This window comes from Canis lupus, chromosome 31 (assembly GCF_003254725.2).
Source record: "Canis lupus dingo isolate Sandy chromosome 31, ASM325472v2, whole genome shotgun sequence".
Lineage (NCBI taxonomy): Eukaryota > Metazoa > Chordata > Mammalia > Carnivora > Canidae > Canis > Canis lupus.
Genome location: NC_064273.1, coordinates 6,276,466 through 6,294,170, shown reverse-complemented (window position 1 = coordinate 6,294,170; position 17,705 = coordinate 6,276,466). Strand labels below are relative to the sequence as shown.

The window sequence follows — 17,705 nt, the reverse complement described above, 5'->3', positions numbered from 1 at the left end:
CACTCAGATGTAGAATTTAAGAAACCAATAAAATGAACAAAGAAAAAAAGAGACAAAACCAGGCTCTTAAATATACAGAATAAATTGATAGTTGCCAAAGGAGAGGTAGGTGTGGGGATGTATGAAATAGGTGAAGGGGATTAAGTATACACTTATTTAAATGAACATTTAGTAATGTACAGAATTGTGGAATCATTATTTTGTAGACTTTTAATCTAACACTGTATGTTAATTATATTTAAGAAGAAAATTTTAAAAAAAGACATTTTTAAAGGAGAGCTACATATTAAGGATAACATATTATTAAATAGATATATTTCAAAGAAAGCATTATCATTTATTTACTTATAAAATGCATTTATATCCAACTTCTTGCCAAAAAGGATTAGAAGTCACTAGATAAAGGACATACACAATGGAACTAATAAAAATCAAGCCAACAATAATGGTCATTGCAAATCTGCAACTGAACTCTAAATCTAGTTTTAATCTTCCAATAAAAAAAAAGATAAAAAGAAAAAATGAAATCATTAGTTGCATCTGTAATATATCAGGCTACCTACCCATTCCGTGGTGATGATAGAGCATGGATGTAACACCATCAAAACGAAATCCATCAAAGTAATATTCTTCTAACCACCATCTTATGTTTGACAGAAGGAATCTTAAAACTTCCCAGCTAAAATATTAGAAAAAAAATTGAAACATTGTATATAAAAAAATAAAAAAATAAAAAATAAACATTGTATATAGTGGTTTCTTTGATTGTTATACATTGTTTGCAAAGAGTATTAATTATGATTATAAATATCTTAGTAATCATGATGTCCAAAGAAATATATAAAAACTAGAAAGCTATTATTTATTACATTTGTTTGACGAAATTCATTCTAAGAGATTATTAAATTTCTTTAGTTGCAAAATCACTTGATATCAAAGAAAGGCTGAAAAAATGTATGTTTGGTCCAAAGTACAGGGACTCTCTTGTTCAATGCTGTGTCCTCAGCAACCATACAGTGATTACTACATAGTATTGCTTACAACAACAGCAATAAAAAAGACTGTTACTTATCTCTAAATTTTTATCAAGATTTTTCATGCAACATAACCATAGTTACATAGTTCCTCCTTTTAGAAAATATAATTTCATTATCATTAGAAAAACTACCTTCAATGTTTTCTTAAGATATTTCCTCATTCTACAATTTCAAGCATACATTAAAAATAAAAAATTTTAAAAAAGACTTAAAGTCAACCACATGATAACCAATAGTACATTTACTAGACTATTATGTTTTGTGAGGATAAAGAAAAAGGAACCTAATTACTAAAACACACTTGAGTACTAAAGTAACAAGTTTATCAAGTTAAAGAGTCCTACATCCATAAAAACAGAAAGAAAACAAGGAACTGTTATAACTCAATTAAAACACCACACAAAACAAGCCTATTTTGGACAATTGAAAAAAAAAGGCATTATCAATTAGTATTTTCTTTAGTCATACAGCTATGGTTGAATTCTCTATCTTATTATAACTCTGGTTTTAAGACTTTAATACCTCATTTAGTTTAATGACAAAGCAGTTATAGCAAACACAAATCTTTAACCCAGTTAAAATTTATGTATATTTTAAACCTTCCATAAATTAAAGAGCAATCTTACATAAGTGGATATTAAGTCAACACAATCAACTTCAGAAAAGTAAATGCAAACTTTGGGAAAAGATGAATTGTTCATAATTAACTGCTTTAAATAAGTTACTTTGACTTTTGCAAACTTACTGAAATAAAAAAAAAAATAAATGAAAAAACAGAAATACAAGCAATCCAGTAGATCCAAAAAGGTAGTGAGGAGGTTTTAGATTGCTAGGTCCAAGTCATGATGAAGGTAGAATTTGCTTGCTAATGTTTCTACGAATGCATATTCATTTAGGAATTAAGGGAAAAACAACAAAAACAACAACAAAAAAAAGTTTACCAAAAAGAAACTAATAAAAACAAAGAGGTATTCCACAACTGAACATAATCAAAATTAATTTATTTGTATAGGACTTTCTACCATCTACATAGTTTTTGAAGTTTTATTTAAATTAAAAAAACTTATTTTTAGAGCCATTTTGGTTCACAGTAAAATAGAAAGGAAGCATGTCTATATGTTTTAAACAAAGTTGCTATGGGAGTACTCCAGAAGCATATCAATAATCCTTAGTAAACAATATTTTGAAAAGAACATACTTTTCTAATTTGATTATTCAACTGGTAATGTATATTATACCTCTGAAAGGTAAATGGAAAGATATTTTTAGTCATAAATACCCAAGAGCAGGAACAAAACCTATTTAAATACTATATATCTTGGGTAAATGAATGAAGATATGAATGTGTAAACCAGAGGTCACAAACGGTCTCTGGGCCTAATGTGGCATGTACTACTGTTTTGTCTACCTTGCACAGTACTTCAAATCCTCCCTTTGAATGCCAACTCTTCCCAGTCTCTGTCACTCCATGTTTACCAATTCCAGCCCTATTTACTCATTTATACCACTAGCTTGGGCTTATGGACAGTTGCTATCAATTTATAATATAAATATTATGGACTGAATGTTTTCTAGGTAGACTAGACACAGATTTAAATGTAAAAACTGTGTCCTAATATCTACAAAGATAAAAGAAAAAAAAAAGAGCCAACGATAGTGGAATTCAATAAAAACAAAAAAGGGGGATAATGTAAACTTAATAACTGAAAAGAAAGTATTGCCCAATATCATTTAGTTGATTATAGGCAGCATTATTAATGACCTATTCATTCCTATCACTGCAAAATTTATTCTCTTCTTGACCAAAAAAAGCTCAATGTATTAAAAGAAAAAGACATATTTAGCTGAGTAGACAGATTCTTGGCATGGATAAACAGGAAACAACTCCCTGTGATAATCTGAAAAGAAACAACAATGACAATGGAACATCCAAATTTTGGAAATCTAATGGGTTAAAAAAATACTAAATCCTACATGTAAAAGCTTAAAATGTTCTTAACCTGAAACAATGTCTAATCCATATTAATAGTCCTGGAAAAAATTACTGTAAGATTGAATTGATAGGAATGAATCAAATTTGTACTGCTTTCAAAATTATTCATTTTATTATATCTTTTAAATCATGGGTGAAGCATAAAATAGCTGCATTATCTGTAAAGACAGAAAGAGACATACAAAATTTTATGGGAGTCCAAACTACCTAGAACAAAAACAGTAAAGAAATAAAATCTAGAAAGCTTTTTTTATAACAAAATATCAGGAAACACATTCAAAGGAAAAAAAAATCAGACCTAAAATTTTGAAGTTGTTAGCAGCAAATGAAAAGTAAAAAGTCAAAAATATTAATCCTCTGGTTATATACATTTTCTAAAATTAGGTTATTAAGAAGAGTTAAGTAACAACAACAATTAGTCTTATAAGAGTAATATTTTATAATTAACTTTTGTTGATTCAGAAAAAATAAATTACTAGTGCAGGAAATAAGGGGAAAGACAGACTCATAAATATGTACTCAATAGTTCTGTGATCCCAGTTTTGTGTCTCTTACCTACTTACCAGATAAATCTAGACAGACTAATTCACTCTTGGTAAACACCGTACCCTGATGAAACTAACTTGAAAACACAGATTGCTTGTACAAAATGAGAACTTTAGAGATCTAAACAAGACAGAACCAGGAAGACTGAGATTTGAGTCTATAAAATAACCAGACCTTTCATGGACACAATCTGGAACTCAAACTTGAAAAACAGTAGGTCATGGAGCCTATATTGTCATTGGAATGAAGATGTAGCTTCCCCACCCTTTTCTTCTTACACTCTGTAAACGTCCAATATAATATAGACAGTGTATTAACTATTATATAAATAGATTTATCCTAGGTTACTGAACTTAAAATACAAGAGGAAGGTTATGCCAGGGGTCTTCAGAACCTCCAGGTTCAGGATTCACTAACAGGACACACAGGACTCAGCATATACTTGTGATCATGGCTATGATTTATTATAACAAAAGGATAAAGAGCAAAATAAGCAAAAGAAAGGGCACAAGGATGGGGCAACGTTCAGAGGAGTCTAGACACAAGCCTCCAAGAGTCCTCTCCTGATGGAGTCACACTTCAGCCTTCCAACAACAAACTGTTACAACATTTGTGAAATGCCTACCAGGGAAACTCATTAGAAACTCAGTTCCTAGTAATTTTATTGGAAGCTGGTGACTGGGTATCCTCTGCCTTAGCAATATCAAAATCTAGATTTCCAGAAGGAAACTGGGTGTTTGGCATAAGACATACTGTTTGTAATAAGTGTTTAGGTACAGTGATTCACTGTTTTCACAGTACTGGGAATGGCAAGAACCCTCTCCAAATTCAAGTCCCCAGTGGCTAGCTAGGGGCCAATCTTGCAGGCAGGCATTTCTAAGAATAGCAATCTTAATTGTGCTATACTCTTTTCTGCATGAAGCACAGCCTAAGATATATTATATAATCCCAAAATACTTAGTATAGGTAACTGGAGAAAACTTCTAAAGTCATTTTCTCTCATGGGTATTCAGATTTCAAAGCCCAGTGGAAGAATCTAAAATACATATTAAAAATCTAAACATGTTAGTGCCTGGGTGGCTCAGTGAGTTAAGCCTCCCACTCTTGGTTTCCTTGGGTTATGGTCTCATGGTGGTGGATTTAAGCCCCCCTTGGGCTCCACATTCAGTGGGGATCTGCTTGAGATTCCCTCTCCCTCTCTCACTCTTCTCTCTTTCCCTAAAATAAGGAAATAATCTTTAAAAAATATCTAAATATGTAAGGAGTCCAGGTTGAGGCATTCTGCTCTACATGCTACCTTCCAGCATCACATGGACAATGAAGTCAAGAAGCCTGTACCTGAATGAACTAGTTCACTGAATCTAAGATTTGCCTTTTAAAGAGGACACCAGAACAAGTTTAAGGAACACAGTAGAAACACAGGTTTTTGAGAGATGTTTATTACTATTTCCACTAACATAATTTTCAAATTCTGTACCCATCAATTCCATTTTTCCTTCTTTGAGAGGGGGTGCTGAGAAGAAGAAAGGTTATGATGTATTCCAAAGTATGACTGAATTAGAAACATAACTCAACATGCCCCGTGGTAATAAATGAACTTAATCATCAATTGTATGGTTTGCCTTGATCAAAGTGTGAAAATGTCTGGCAAAGGGTACAATAAAAAAGGCAATTTACTTCTTCTACCTTAAAATGTCATCAGACAGCCCATAACACAGTTGATATATCCTGTTGATTAGAGTTCCATAAAAATATAAAGCAGAATTTAGGAGCACGGTTTTATTCTAGTGAGTTCTAGCAGGCAAGATAGGCCTTTGATTTTAAGATTTCTCCATTGATGCAAGGTTTCTAAGGCCTATTCTTGGAAACCAAAGGGCAGCCTGGTTTCCAGACACCTGGAAGAGTTAGATGCTAAATTTTAGAAGATGATGCCAAACTTTGGAGGCCAAGACTAATGTGTATGAGAAGTAACTTATTTTAGTTATTAGCCTTCTTTCTTAATTAACATATAAGTTGTTAGAAACTAATATTGTCATCTATACTGCCAAATAAATGGATTCGTTTACTTGTATTTTTTTATTAAGTAAAAAAAAAACTGCTACAATCCAGAAAAAAGATAATAAAATGCAGCTGACTTTGCTATGAATCATAAACCATTAAAAATATTTAAATCACAGGTGTCTGGTATAAAAACTGAATATATGGCTAAATAATATATACATTTAAGAATTCTGGCAATCAAAATAATCAGGATTCTAATTGGTGTAGCTGTCTGAAATATTCACCCTGTAATCAAGTAATGAAGATTTATTAAGGAAATTTTGTTACACAGATAACTCCAATATTAAGGTTTCTAGAAAATATCCTTAAAATAAAAAAACTGATGATTGTTTCATACTCTGCCAATGAACTTTATAATGAAATAAAACAGTCAAATTTTTGTGGTGAACAAGGATAATCAGATATAAAAGTATTTATTAGAGGAAGTTACATCTTGTAATTTAAGCCTATTTGTCTAAATGTTGTTTTTACTTGTGGTCCTGAGATTCTGGGATTCTGGGATTCTGATTCTGGGATTTTCCAAATAAACAACTTTGTCCACTGGATGTTATTAAAACTACTAGTGATGTATAATTAATAGGAAACATTATTAAGGAGTCTTTAAATATAAAAATCTAAAGAATTTTGTAAATTCTCAGTTATTCCATATCTTTGAAGCTGAGTGGCTATCAAATGGTACATCATAACACCATGAACCAAAACTATACATTTTGATCTGGGTACTTCAATTCAGGCAGCAGGTTGACCTTGAAGACAGAAGATACTTTTAGACTTTTTCTTTTATGAAGAAGATATAGGATGTAGAATAAAAGGACAAAGTGTTAAATTATGATAAAAATAACATTTTGAAAAATAAGATACTCTGTTGAAGCTGCTGCTGTTGGAAAGCAGGTAATATCTACCTACTCCATTTTTAAAAATTAAAAAAAACCCTCACCCAATTTAAATTTCATTTAATTTAATGAAATTTCATTTTTAACTAAAGAAAAATGTATTTTTGTTTTTAATTTGTCAACAGAAATTATATTTTGTCAGTCATTGAAAAATGATCAATATAATCTAATGATCATATCTAAAACTAGACAGTGGTGTTATTGATCATAAAATGCATCTGGTTTTTCAGACACTGAGAATTATACTGAAGCTATTGTATACATTAATTTCAAATAAAATTAGGTAGCAATAGCACAAAACTCTAGTGAGACAGATTGTTAATTCATGTACTAAAAATCTGTAATAATATAAATTTCAGAACATAGACGGTTATTATAAGATATGATTTTGAAGATTTCTTTTCAGTATCACATTATTTTCTGTATTTCAACCCACACAACTTTATTTTATGTAAATTAATATGTTGTTTAATCATATTATATCCACTGAGCCCTGGTTATGTACATTCATTATTATAATAAATTTTTTTCTTTCCCTGAAGGCCTAAATTGTACTTAGCTTATTAAATATTGTATAAAAATTACCACTATTTTTAGTATTTATAAGTCCAATCAGGTATTCTCTAGGAAAGAAGTATGAAAAGACAGCATAATGTACTTGTAGATGCTAAATGCTTCCAATTATACCTTTGCTTAAAAAAAAAAAATACTTGAGAAATTTTCAAGTCTCTTTTTTCTCTAATTTGATCTATTTCTTAACAAGCTTGGTCATCTGCTCAAATAAGATTAGGAAAAAGTATACTTGAAGGGGCGTGTGTTTGTACCGGTGTATGTAGGCATGCATGCAGTTGGGGAGTAGTGAGAAACCAGAGGGATCAGCAGTGAAAGCAAAAGTGAAAGTTTTCAGTCTGATATAACAAAAAAGAGACAAATATAAATCAATAATAACCCAACCTAATAGTGACTGCCCTTGGTGATTAAGAAAATAATATATCATTTGTTTTTAAATTGGATCCTATTCTCTGCTTCCTCACAAAGACTGTTACTAAAAGTGATTTTTCAAAGCATTACTGCTTATAAAATATCCTACTAAAGTTTGGAGAGAACTTAGATCTTTTTCAAAGTAGAAGATCCAAAAAGTTGAGTAGGCAAAGGTACAGAAAGTAGAAAGCCAAACTATGTCACCCCCTCTGGTGAAGCATAGGTGAGGTATTCTGTGAAATTATTAGACATCTCATCTGAACAAAACATTGTTTTTCTCCAGAATAAGTCACTGTAAATTAACTAATTATACTTGAAAACATATAGACATAGGCACCTAGATACACACATATCCATGTCTTCAAACAAGGTTAAAAAGCCTTTTGTTACTTATGGAATGAAGCTAATTACTGCTCCAGATCAAAACAAGTGACAGTGATTTGAATGTATATACATATACATCATTGATAAATACTAAACTATAATAGGTAACCAGCTTTTAAAAGCTTATTTTAATTGTATAAATTTGGAGACATTAACTATTCATATGCTTCTGATTTTCATTTTTTCCCTTCTAATTGATTTTTTCTAATAAATTAACTATGATATTTAAGTAGGCTATTATAACACTTGTATTATAGAAAAATACATTCCTGAACTTGATAATTGCCTATTATCTTATTAAAATTTAAAATTAGGTATAACATGTTTATTTGCTTTTATTTAGCCAGATTCATTTCAAAAGATGATTTGAGGGAACTTACAGATAAATATATTTGAACATCAGCAAAAATAAATGAAAAAAATACAGGTGAAGGAGAATAAAACCTTGCAGATATATAAGCATAAAGCATCTGGTAATTGGTTTTCTTCTCCAGTCCAAAATAATCATGATTTCATAGACTATAGTAACTATAAGAAGATTTTCCTCGACTATCACCCCCCAATAGTGAATATTTTAGGGCAACATTCGAGGTTTATATAGTTTATATACAGATATTTAGATATTTAAATATAGATACTTAGAACTCCAAGTAAGTTGTTTTCAATACGCAACAATGTGTGACCAAAACCAGACAAATACTCCAGAGAGGAGATGAACTGAAGAATACCAGTAACATATCAATTAATAGGGATAGAGGTAAGGCAGGATATAAAAAGAGAGACATCTAGTTCCTCAGTAAGTGGGTGTGTGTGCACACCCATGCGCACCTGTGTGTGTGTTCTGGGGTGTTCAGGGAAAACTGGTATTAGTCATATTTAAATTTCAATCATATCCCCTTCAGCAGAGTTCAACTTTGCCCTGAACATGCTAAATAGTATATAGATCTCTAATGTATATTTGCACACATTCCTACAAATAAAGGGAACTGATTTTGGCAAGCTGGCTGGAGTAGAATAGAAGGGAGAAATGTAAATATTAAATAGGAAATAAAAAGGAATTCAAACTTCTTGAGTGTCTACTGGCTTCCAGACTCCACATATTATATACATATGGTCTCACTTTAAGTGAAGGCTGTAATATCAAGTATGTTTTATGGTTTGAGGAAACTAAAATTTAGAAAAGTTAAATAAAATGCTCAGGGTCACCCAGGTAATAGGTACAGATGAAATCAATCTTTTGAGCCCAAAACCACAATTCTCTCTTTTATAAAAAAATATTTTATTTGTTCACGAAAGACACACAGAAAGAAGCAGAGACATAGACAGAGGGGGAAGCAGGCTCCTCACAGGGAACCCGATGTGGGACTGGATCCCTGGACCTGGGATCACACCCTGAGACAAAGGCAGATGCTCAACCACTGATCCACCGAGGCATCTCTCATTTTTTTTAAATTTTATTTATATATTTGACAGAGAGAGAGAGAGAGAGAGAGAGAGAGAGCAGAAGTCGGTGAGGGAGGGGCGAAGGGAGAAGCAGACTCCTTGCTGAGCAAGGAACTTGACATGGGATCCCAAGACCCCAAGATCATGACCTGAGGTAAAAGCAGACGCTTAACCAACTGAGCCACCCAGGCACCCCCAAAACTGCAATTCTTAAGTATAATTTTATACTGCCACATTTGGTACGACCATGAATACATTAATTCTTGTTTTGGCAATTTCCTTGGTACACCAACTTTTTTAACACTGTGTAAATCCCACATATTTATTGCTCTTATATATAGTTATATTAATTGTATGAACTTGAGTAAGGTATTTAACTTCTCCGGGACTCAGTTTTCTCTACTGTGAAAAGGAAGATAACTTCAGCACCCTCTTGAAGGGGATTAAATGAGATAATGGGATAATCACATTATTAGCAGTTTAATATACAATAAGGAATTAAGGAGAGCTCCATTAGATAATAAACCGATTTTAAATATGCATTTGTTTAAATAATAGGTTAAATATAAATTGGAATAAACCAATGTGTTCTAGTACTATATCTTTTATATTGAAAATAAATTTTCATAAAGATAAGCATGTTTTGGGTAATATCAAAACAAAACAAGCCTTATTTTTTAAGTCAGCTTTTTTTTTTCCTGGAGTAGTGTAATATTTCCTTATTGATGCATTCAACAATTATTTCTTGAGTACCCGCATTGTGCCAGGCACAATGCTAGGTGCTGGAGGTATAGTAATGAGTATGAAATACACAGTATATTTTCATGGAGTTTGGAGTCTAATGGGAGAGATGGATATTTTACAAATAATACCATAAATACATTTAATTATAATAGTGAATAATAATACTGATGATTCTATAGGATAAATTAGACAATATATCACTCATTCAAATTTATAAGAAATAAATTAAGTTCAGAAAAGCTGCCAATCCATTTTTGACTGATAGCAGGAATATGTTTCTATTACCATCAGTCCTTTAGTATAGTACTTAACATTGATTCTTTAAAGTTGATTCTAATATGTGGTCAACAAAATCATATTTTGTAGAAAGGTATCATATTAGTCATCAAATAAACAGGTAAAAGTAAGAAATTATAAGATGAATATTTTTATGTGATCACTTTGTGACTGACCTCCCCACATAAAGACTGATTATTCTTCCCTGTTTTAATCATGTTTCCTCCAGAATTTTTCTCTTTAAAGAGAATACCTTTGGGATAGTATTCTTTCTAGCAATATACATCCCTGGGAATTCTCTACTATATGTCATAGACTCTTTACCTATCAACTTTCACTCTGTTCTTAACTCCTTCCCAATTCTTATCTTTCAGCCCAGACTCAGATCTACCAATCTTGAGAATCCATTCTTTCCCACTGCTCTCTGTGGCTCCTTTACCCCTAAACTAGCTTTCCATATGATCTTTTCTTCTCTTTCCTTTTCCTTCTTTAATCTTTCTTTTTCTCTCCTTTTACTCTCTTGTTAGCCTCTTTTCCTTTTAAACCTTCATTGAAGAAGCCAAGATGAAAGCCCATCAAACTAAACCAGCTGTTGCTTGAAATCCATTAAATATATACATATATATATATATATATATATATGAATTTGAAAAGTTACAGATATTAGGTACTCTGGTTTGATGCATTTTATGAGAAAATTATGCCTTACTCCACTTAATCAAAATTAACGAAACATTTGTAGTCACAAAGAAACAGCAGTAAATTAGGAGTCAAGAAAACTGTATTCAAGCCAATTTTGCTAAAATGAGTATAAACATATAATCCCTCTGAATCTTAATGTGATAATTTTTTAAAAGATTGTATTTATTTATTCATGAGAGACACAGAGAGAGAGAAGCAGACACATAGGCAGAGGGAGAAGCAGGCTCCACGCAGGGAGCCTGATGTGGGACTTGATCCTGGGACTCCAGGATCACGCCCTGGGCCTAAGGCAGGTACTCAACTGCTGAGCCACCCAAGCATCCCAATGTGATAACTTTTAAAAGAGCGTATTCTATTATTTGTTCTCCTAATCTCATAAACTTTTTGTTAAAGTAAAATATTAAGATAAAAAATCTGAGTTTTAGGGTATAGACTAAATAATTTGAAAAATTTCATTATACATTCTAACAGAATCCAGACCAAAAGGTTTATCACATCAAATACTGTGCTTTAGACATTAGCACAATTCTGGATGACCTGGAAAAATAAACAATCACATTCAAAAACAAAACTAAAACTGTCCAGTGTATATCCCCTTAAGGATCAAAAAGAATCATTTGCTATTTCTCTCCTATCCAAATATATTCATTATTCAAAACCTGGCATATGCTTCACAAAATATTTTTGACAATTCTTTAAAATAATGCTACATAAAAGACAACAGGAGATAAACTGGTTCATGCAAATAATAAACTTGGTCTTCCCAACTTAACCATAAATGTCTGTGTGGTAGGAACTTACGTCCTAGATATTTTTTTTAAATTAATTTTAAACAAATTGACCTGAATTAATAAGGTGCATGAAGAAACTCAAATAATAACATTTATTTTAAAAAATCAAACATTAATTCTGAAGCACTAAAAAATGAACAAAAAAGACAAACTAAACTAATACATATTACTTAAGAAATGTTATTTTCGGGGTGCCTTCATGGCTCAGTAAGTTAAATCATCTGCCTTGGGCTCAGGTTATGATTCTGAGGTCCTGATATTGAGCCCCGCATTGGACTCCCTGCTGAGCAGGGAGCTTGTCTCTCTTCCTCTACTTGTGCACTTTCTCTATCATATAAATAAATAAAATCTTAAAAGAAAAAAAAAGAAATCCTATTTTCAGAGTCAAAGAAATAGGAAATGAAAAGTAAGAACAAAAAACTATTTCACTGGAATAAATGCAACTTAAATGATGATTATGATACACCTGGACACCTATGAAAGTGGCTCTGTAATTAGTATGGCTTTTAGCAAGATATTCTCATGAAGAAAACAAATTCAGAAATTACTTAATTGGAATACTCAAATAAAGGATTACCCCTCCCCCCCCTCCTCCCCCATTTATAATTCTTGTTTAGGGAACTTTTACATGTTTACCACTATGAAGAGTCAATTATTAAACTCTTCACTAATCATATTTCCTTATCAATGCATGTATTTGTTTATTGTAAATTTTAATACACATGGGCATTTTCAAACATATTCTCCAATTAAAAAAAAATTAGAGGCTTACTCTAACTATAGGCTGGATGGACTCTAGTCAGAGTAAGTTCAGAGTGGCCTGTATGTATAGCCTACACTGGAATAAGACTGCTTATGATTAAATATTGAAAATTTCCCCAAATGTTATATAAATCTCTGGTGATGACAACAAAAGGAAGAAACCACAAAAACATCAGTATCCTTAAGGAATCATCAGTTTCTTTTTGTTTGCTCCAGTTATAAATTTTGCATTTGCACATTGCTGCCTAGATTTTCAAAGGATCCTGCAATGATTAATTTAACAATCTCCCCATATTGCTGTAATATAGTCAAGGACTTTTACCTATATATAATTTATAATATCCATATCAAGGACAGATTAGTGGGCAAAATAAAATTTCCAACATCTATTCATGTAGAAATGGGCAAGTGTTACCAGAATATTACAACTTAAAAACACTTCTCAAACTCGGATGCTGGGTACCCCCAAAAGATATACATAAAGATCTATCTTCTTGAGAGTCAATTTCACATGATTAATTTGGAAGTAAACAAAATGAATTTTTAAAAATTCTCATAATTACAAATATATATTCAATAGTTACTACATGCCAGGCCTTACATTAAGTGTTTCCACACTCAGACATGTATAGTATAATTTCAGTTGGTGAAATTTTTTTTTTTTTTAAGGGTCGGATATAAACATTTTAGGTCTTGTGGGCTATGTAAGATCTCAGTCTATGTTGTAATGACTCTGCTTTTCCGGGTGAGAGAGGTAATAGGCAATATGAAAAGGAATAGGCATGCCTGAATTTTACTAAAACTTTATTTACAAAAATAGGCAACAGATTTAGACCAGAGTTTGCCTCCTTCTGCCATTAAAAGTCACTTTTTACCAGTGTCCGTATGTAACATACACACATCCACACAGCTGACTGGTGATGAAGTAAGAATTTAAACTCAGGTCTCCTTCATTGCAGAATCAAAGCAGCTGGGCCACTATGAATCTCTCTCTCTCCTGACAGCAATTGAAGGAGCTATTTAAGAGTAAAATAAACACAAATATATTCTAGAGTAAAAGCAAAGTGACATGTTTGTAAAAGCTAAAACAATAGAGTAGAAAAAACTTTGCATTTGCAATGGATGCAGGCCCTGGGAAATTAAAAAAAAAAAAAAAAAACTGCTCCTCAGAATATCAGGATATCTGGTGAAAGATCTAAGAATTTAGCCTATGCTTACAAAATGAGTTTTAAAAAAAGCCACAAAATTATTTCAAAGTTTCATGATATGTTTTAAGATTCCTTTTCCAATATAATGACACAGGATGAACTACTAAAACCACTTGGGGAAAAAAAATATATATGTATATTTAGTTACAGTTATAGTATTAGAGGTATTGTTCCTAATGCCCAGGCACTTTCCAAGTGTGCAGTGTGATGCCAGGTAGAGAATAATGACACATAGTTTGGCTAAAATCCTATCCATTCAGAGTGACACTACCTACTGAATCAAGTTCTATCTCACTTTGAATAAAATCCAGTGTAGAGCTGATTACAAGGTCCAGTGTGACCTGGCACTGTCTAATACCATGACTTTCTCCCCTCCACTAAGCACTGGTTACAGTGGCCTTCTTTCTGATACCTCAAGCACATCTCAACTATAGGGACTTCACACTTTTGCCTGGAATTCTCTGCTCCTAAGTGGGACCCCAGCTCAAATGTCAAGTAGATTTTACTAGATAGGACATCAGAGAGGTCTTCTTTGGACACCAGGCTACTCTACCAACTACGTCTTCATTCTCATTTGTTTTGCTTACCAGTAATGTGATACAGTGATCTTTCTTCTGGTTTATTATTTGAATTTTTTGTTACGATTGTTGTTCCTTTATTTTCTACATAACAAATATGTAATACTGTATGGTTTTAAAAATTACCTTTTTATCTTTAACATAATAAATCTATGCTTCTGAAGTAGAGGTGGCCTGTTAAAACTGCTGCATCCCTGAGCCTAGCAGAGTGCCTGGCACATAGGAGCCACATACATGGAAAATGAAGGAATAAATGAGAGAGGAGAGGAGCCCAGACTTAGGCATCAGAACTCACAGCCTGTTATGCACATTGTACCACAGGTCCCTCCTGCTTATTTACTCAACATTGGAGAACCACTCATAGGAAAGAAGAGAAAAAAAAGTGTCTAGGCCTCATGGAAACTATGCAGTTTATAGTATGCTTTAACTCTTTGTAATTAAAGTTCTCAAAATTTCAGCTTTGTTTTAATTAACTTTTTGATAGACCTTTAATCATTTCTTACTATTTCTTTAGTATTTGTTATCATTTTTAGTTTATTGTAGGACAGCACAGAGAGTACAGATAAATGGGGATCACATATAAGAAGAAATGTCTTAAGCAGGAGTGTTATAATGCTGTTCATTTATGTTTTTAATAATTTATTTATATATTTACGTGAGAGAGAGAGAGAGAGAGCAGAGCAGGGGGAGAAGCAGAGGGAGAGGGACAAGCAGACCCAGTGCTGACCGTGGAGCCAGAGGTGGGGCTTGATCCCAGGACCCTGATCAGGACCTGAGAAGAAATCAAGAGTCAGTTGCTGAAATGACCAAGCCACTCAGGCATCCCTAATGCTGTTCATTTACAATTAGTTTGTAGTGGCCCCTCAAGTTCCTCAGAACTAAATCTGCTACTTTTACCAAAATTAATTCTTGCTGCTAAAAACCACTAGTTGGATACTTGTTGAATAACGGTAGGTCATTACATCAACAATGTTTTTCTGGATCAGTGGTTAACTTTTCATAACGAACCATTTATTTCCACCAAGATGGAATCTACAACCTGTGCCCTATAGTTTTCTCCTTTTTAATCACTGGTTATGGCTATGCCACATAACATTACTTTTGCATGATATGGAAGGAAAATTAGGGCAGGCACTGTAGTTAAATATACTGTGCTTCTTCCACTGAATATTGTTCTTGAGAGAAATTTTATTTAAGAAATATAAATTCTGAATGTTATTCTCTGATTAAATCAGGCATTTAGGAAAGCTTTTTATTTGAGCTACAGCATCTTTTTCCTGTAAAGGGAAAAAGCCCTCCCAAACTACATTTTCAATACCTTTTTCAACATCGTGCACTGAAAGTCATCGAATAGGTTTCTGATATTTGCTTTTTCACTGGCATATAGAACTGTCACTGTGAACAGTTTCCACTACATTACTCAATGACACTCAAACAATAAGCAATATGAGATAACTGGCAGTCATGATATATATTTTGTTAACTCCTGAAGATGATTTCCTCTCCTCTTTGGCTGCGGGCAGTTTCTATGCTGAGGAAACAAAGAAAGCACAGAAGAGGGGATCCCTGGGTGACTCAGTGGTTTAGTGCTTGCCTTTGGCCCAGGGTGCGATCCTGGGGTCCTGGGATCGAGTGCCACATCGGGCTCCCTGCATGGAGCCTGCTTCTCCCTCTGCCTGTGTCTCTGTCTCTCTCTCTCTCTCTCTGTCTCTCATGAATAAACAAATAAAATCTTAAAAAAAAAATAAAAGAAAGCACAGAAGACTACCTTAAGTATACCACAGATCTATAATGGATCAAATGCTTTATCCCTTTAATTATATTTAATTTTCTCCTTACACTTATAGTAGAGAGTAATATACTTGAAATATAGATGAGGAAACTAAAAAAGAGATGTTGAGTGACTTCTCCAAAATTACCTGGGCGGATGGGTGAAAGACTGGGACACTGGTCCACATCTGTCCAACTATCCCCCTTTCAAAACGATGCTCAAGGACTAAAACCAATTACCTCAGATTTCATCCTCAGACACAGCAAAATATACCAATGATTATAACCATAGATTTCCCTGCCTCCAAAATTATTTTGTCATTTTGCTTTCTAGGCTTTCTCTTTTTTATTTTTTTTTGCTTTCTCTTGTTTTGCTTGTTATTAATTTCTGATAAAGTTAATAACATTTTAGGTCTATTATAGGAAGCTCATGGAGTGTACCCCAATGTGCCACTTTACTAGCTATCTCAACTTGCCTTTTCTAGAGCCCTCTTGTTCACTAATGCTTTCTTCTAACTTACTAATTACTGCCACGATATATTTCATTGTTGATAGTGTTGATTGTTAATGGTCAAACATAACTTTAGAAATAATTATGAGAGTAGTTTAATACAGATGTCAGAAATTGTAAACATAAAAATTTCTTACAACAGAACGTCAAATAGCTCAAATTTGGCACTCCAACTTTTAATTAACCTAAGAATGTGATTCAGATTCATTCACAGCCAGTTACAGGAGGGATAAATGAGACAAAAAGAAAAAGAAAGGATATACAAAATTAATAACGATATAAATGTGAATAGAGGATAAAAAAGACATGTAGGCAAGTGGAAAGGTCAAGAAAACATGGCCTTACACAGAAATTAGTATTGCTCTGAAATATAAATTCTTATCATAATTTTCTGATTTTTCCCCCAACTATTATGATGTCCCATGTTACATGTCTACCCCATTGGTTCAAAATACACCTTCTCAATCACTAGAGCAACAGCAGTATTAAGCCAGCGAAAGCAAGTCTGAACATGATGTTTCCACATCTCTCCATCACCATACAGGGATACAATTCATTGACCTTTGTTTGATATAGCAAGTTAATCAAAGAATAATTTGAAAGATGCTTTCTTTTATAGATACTTGTTAGTCTTTGGCAATGATTTATTTCATGAAAAGTGTGTGTCTTTTAAAGATGAAATAGAGGAATATCCAGTTGAAGCAAATTAATTTTTTGTGAGTTAAATATTTGTCATGTTTGTAAGATAAAGGGCTACATTTTTTCCTCCTAATTCATAACACTTCATAAGGAAAGACTTCTTTGAAGGTTTATGATCTTATTAAAACAAGAAAGAAAAAGCAATTTTGATAAATTAGAGGTGTAATATACATTTCTAATGTGGCTTTTAAGTGACAGAAGTTTGAAAGTGGCCCAGTAACCTCTGAAAGGCTATTATCACAATGGCTGGCTGAAGCAAAAATACAATAGCTCTCTGAAGCTCCAAGACTTGTTGATAACACCTATGATTGCTGGTGGCTCCACTT

The 17,705-nt window shown here is 32.7% G+C and overlaps 1 protein-coding gene across 1 annotated transcript in view; it reads right to left on the bottom strand.

Moving 5' to 3' along the window:
- GBE1 (1,4-alpha-glucan branching enzyme 1) overlaps positions 1 to 17,705 on the bottom strand; it is a 268,030-nt gene that overhangs the window by 89,587 nt on the left and 160,738 nt on the right. The window contains 1 exon segment of the mRNA XM_025449943.3: positions 564 to 679. Coding sequence (XP_025305728.2) covers positions 564 to 679 — 116 coding nt within the window.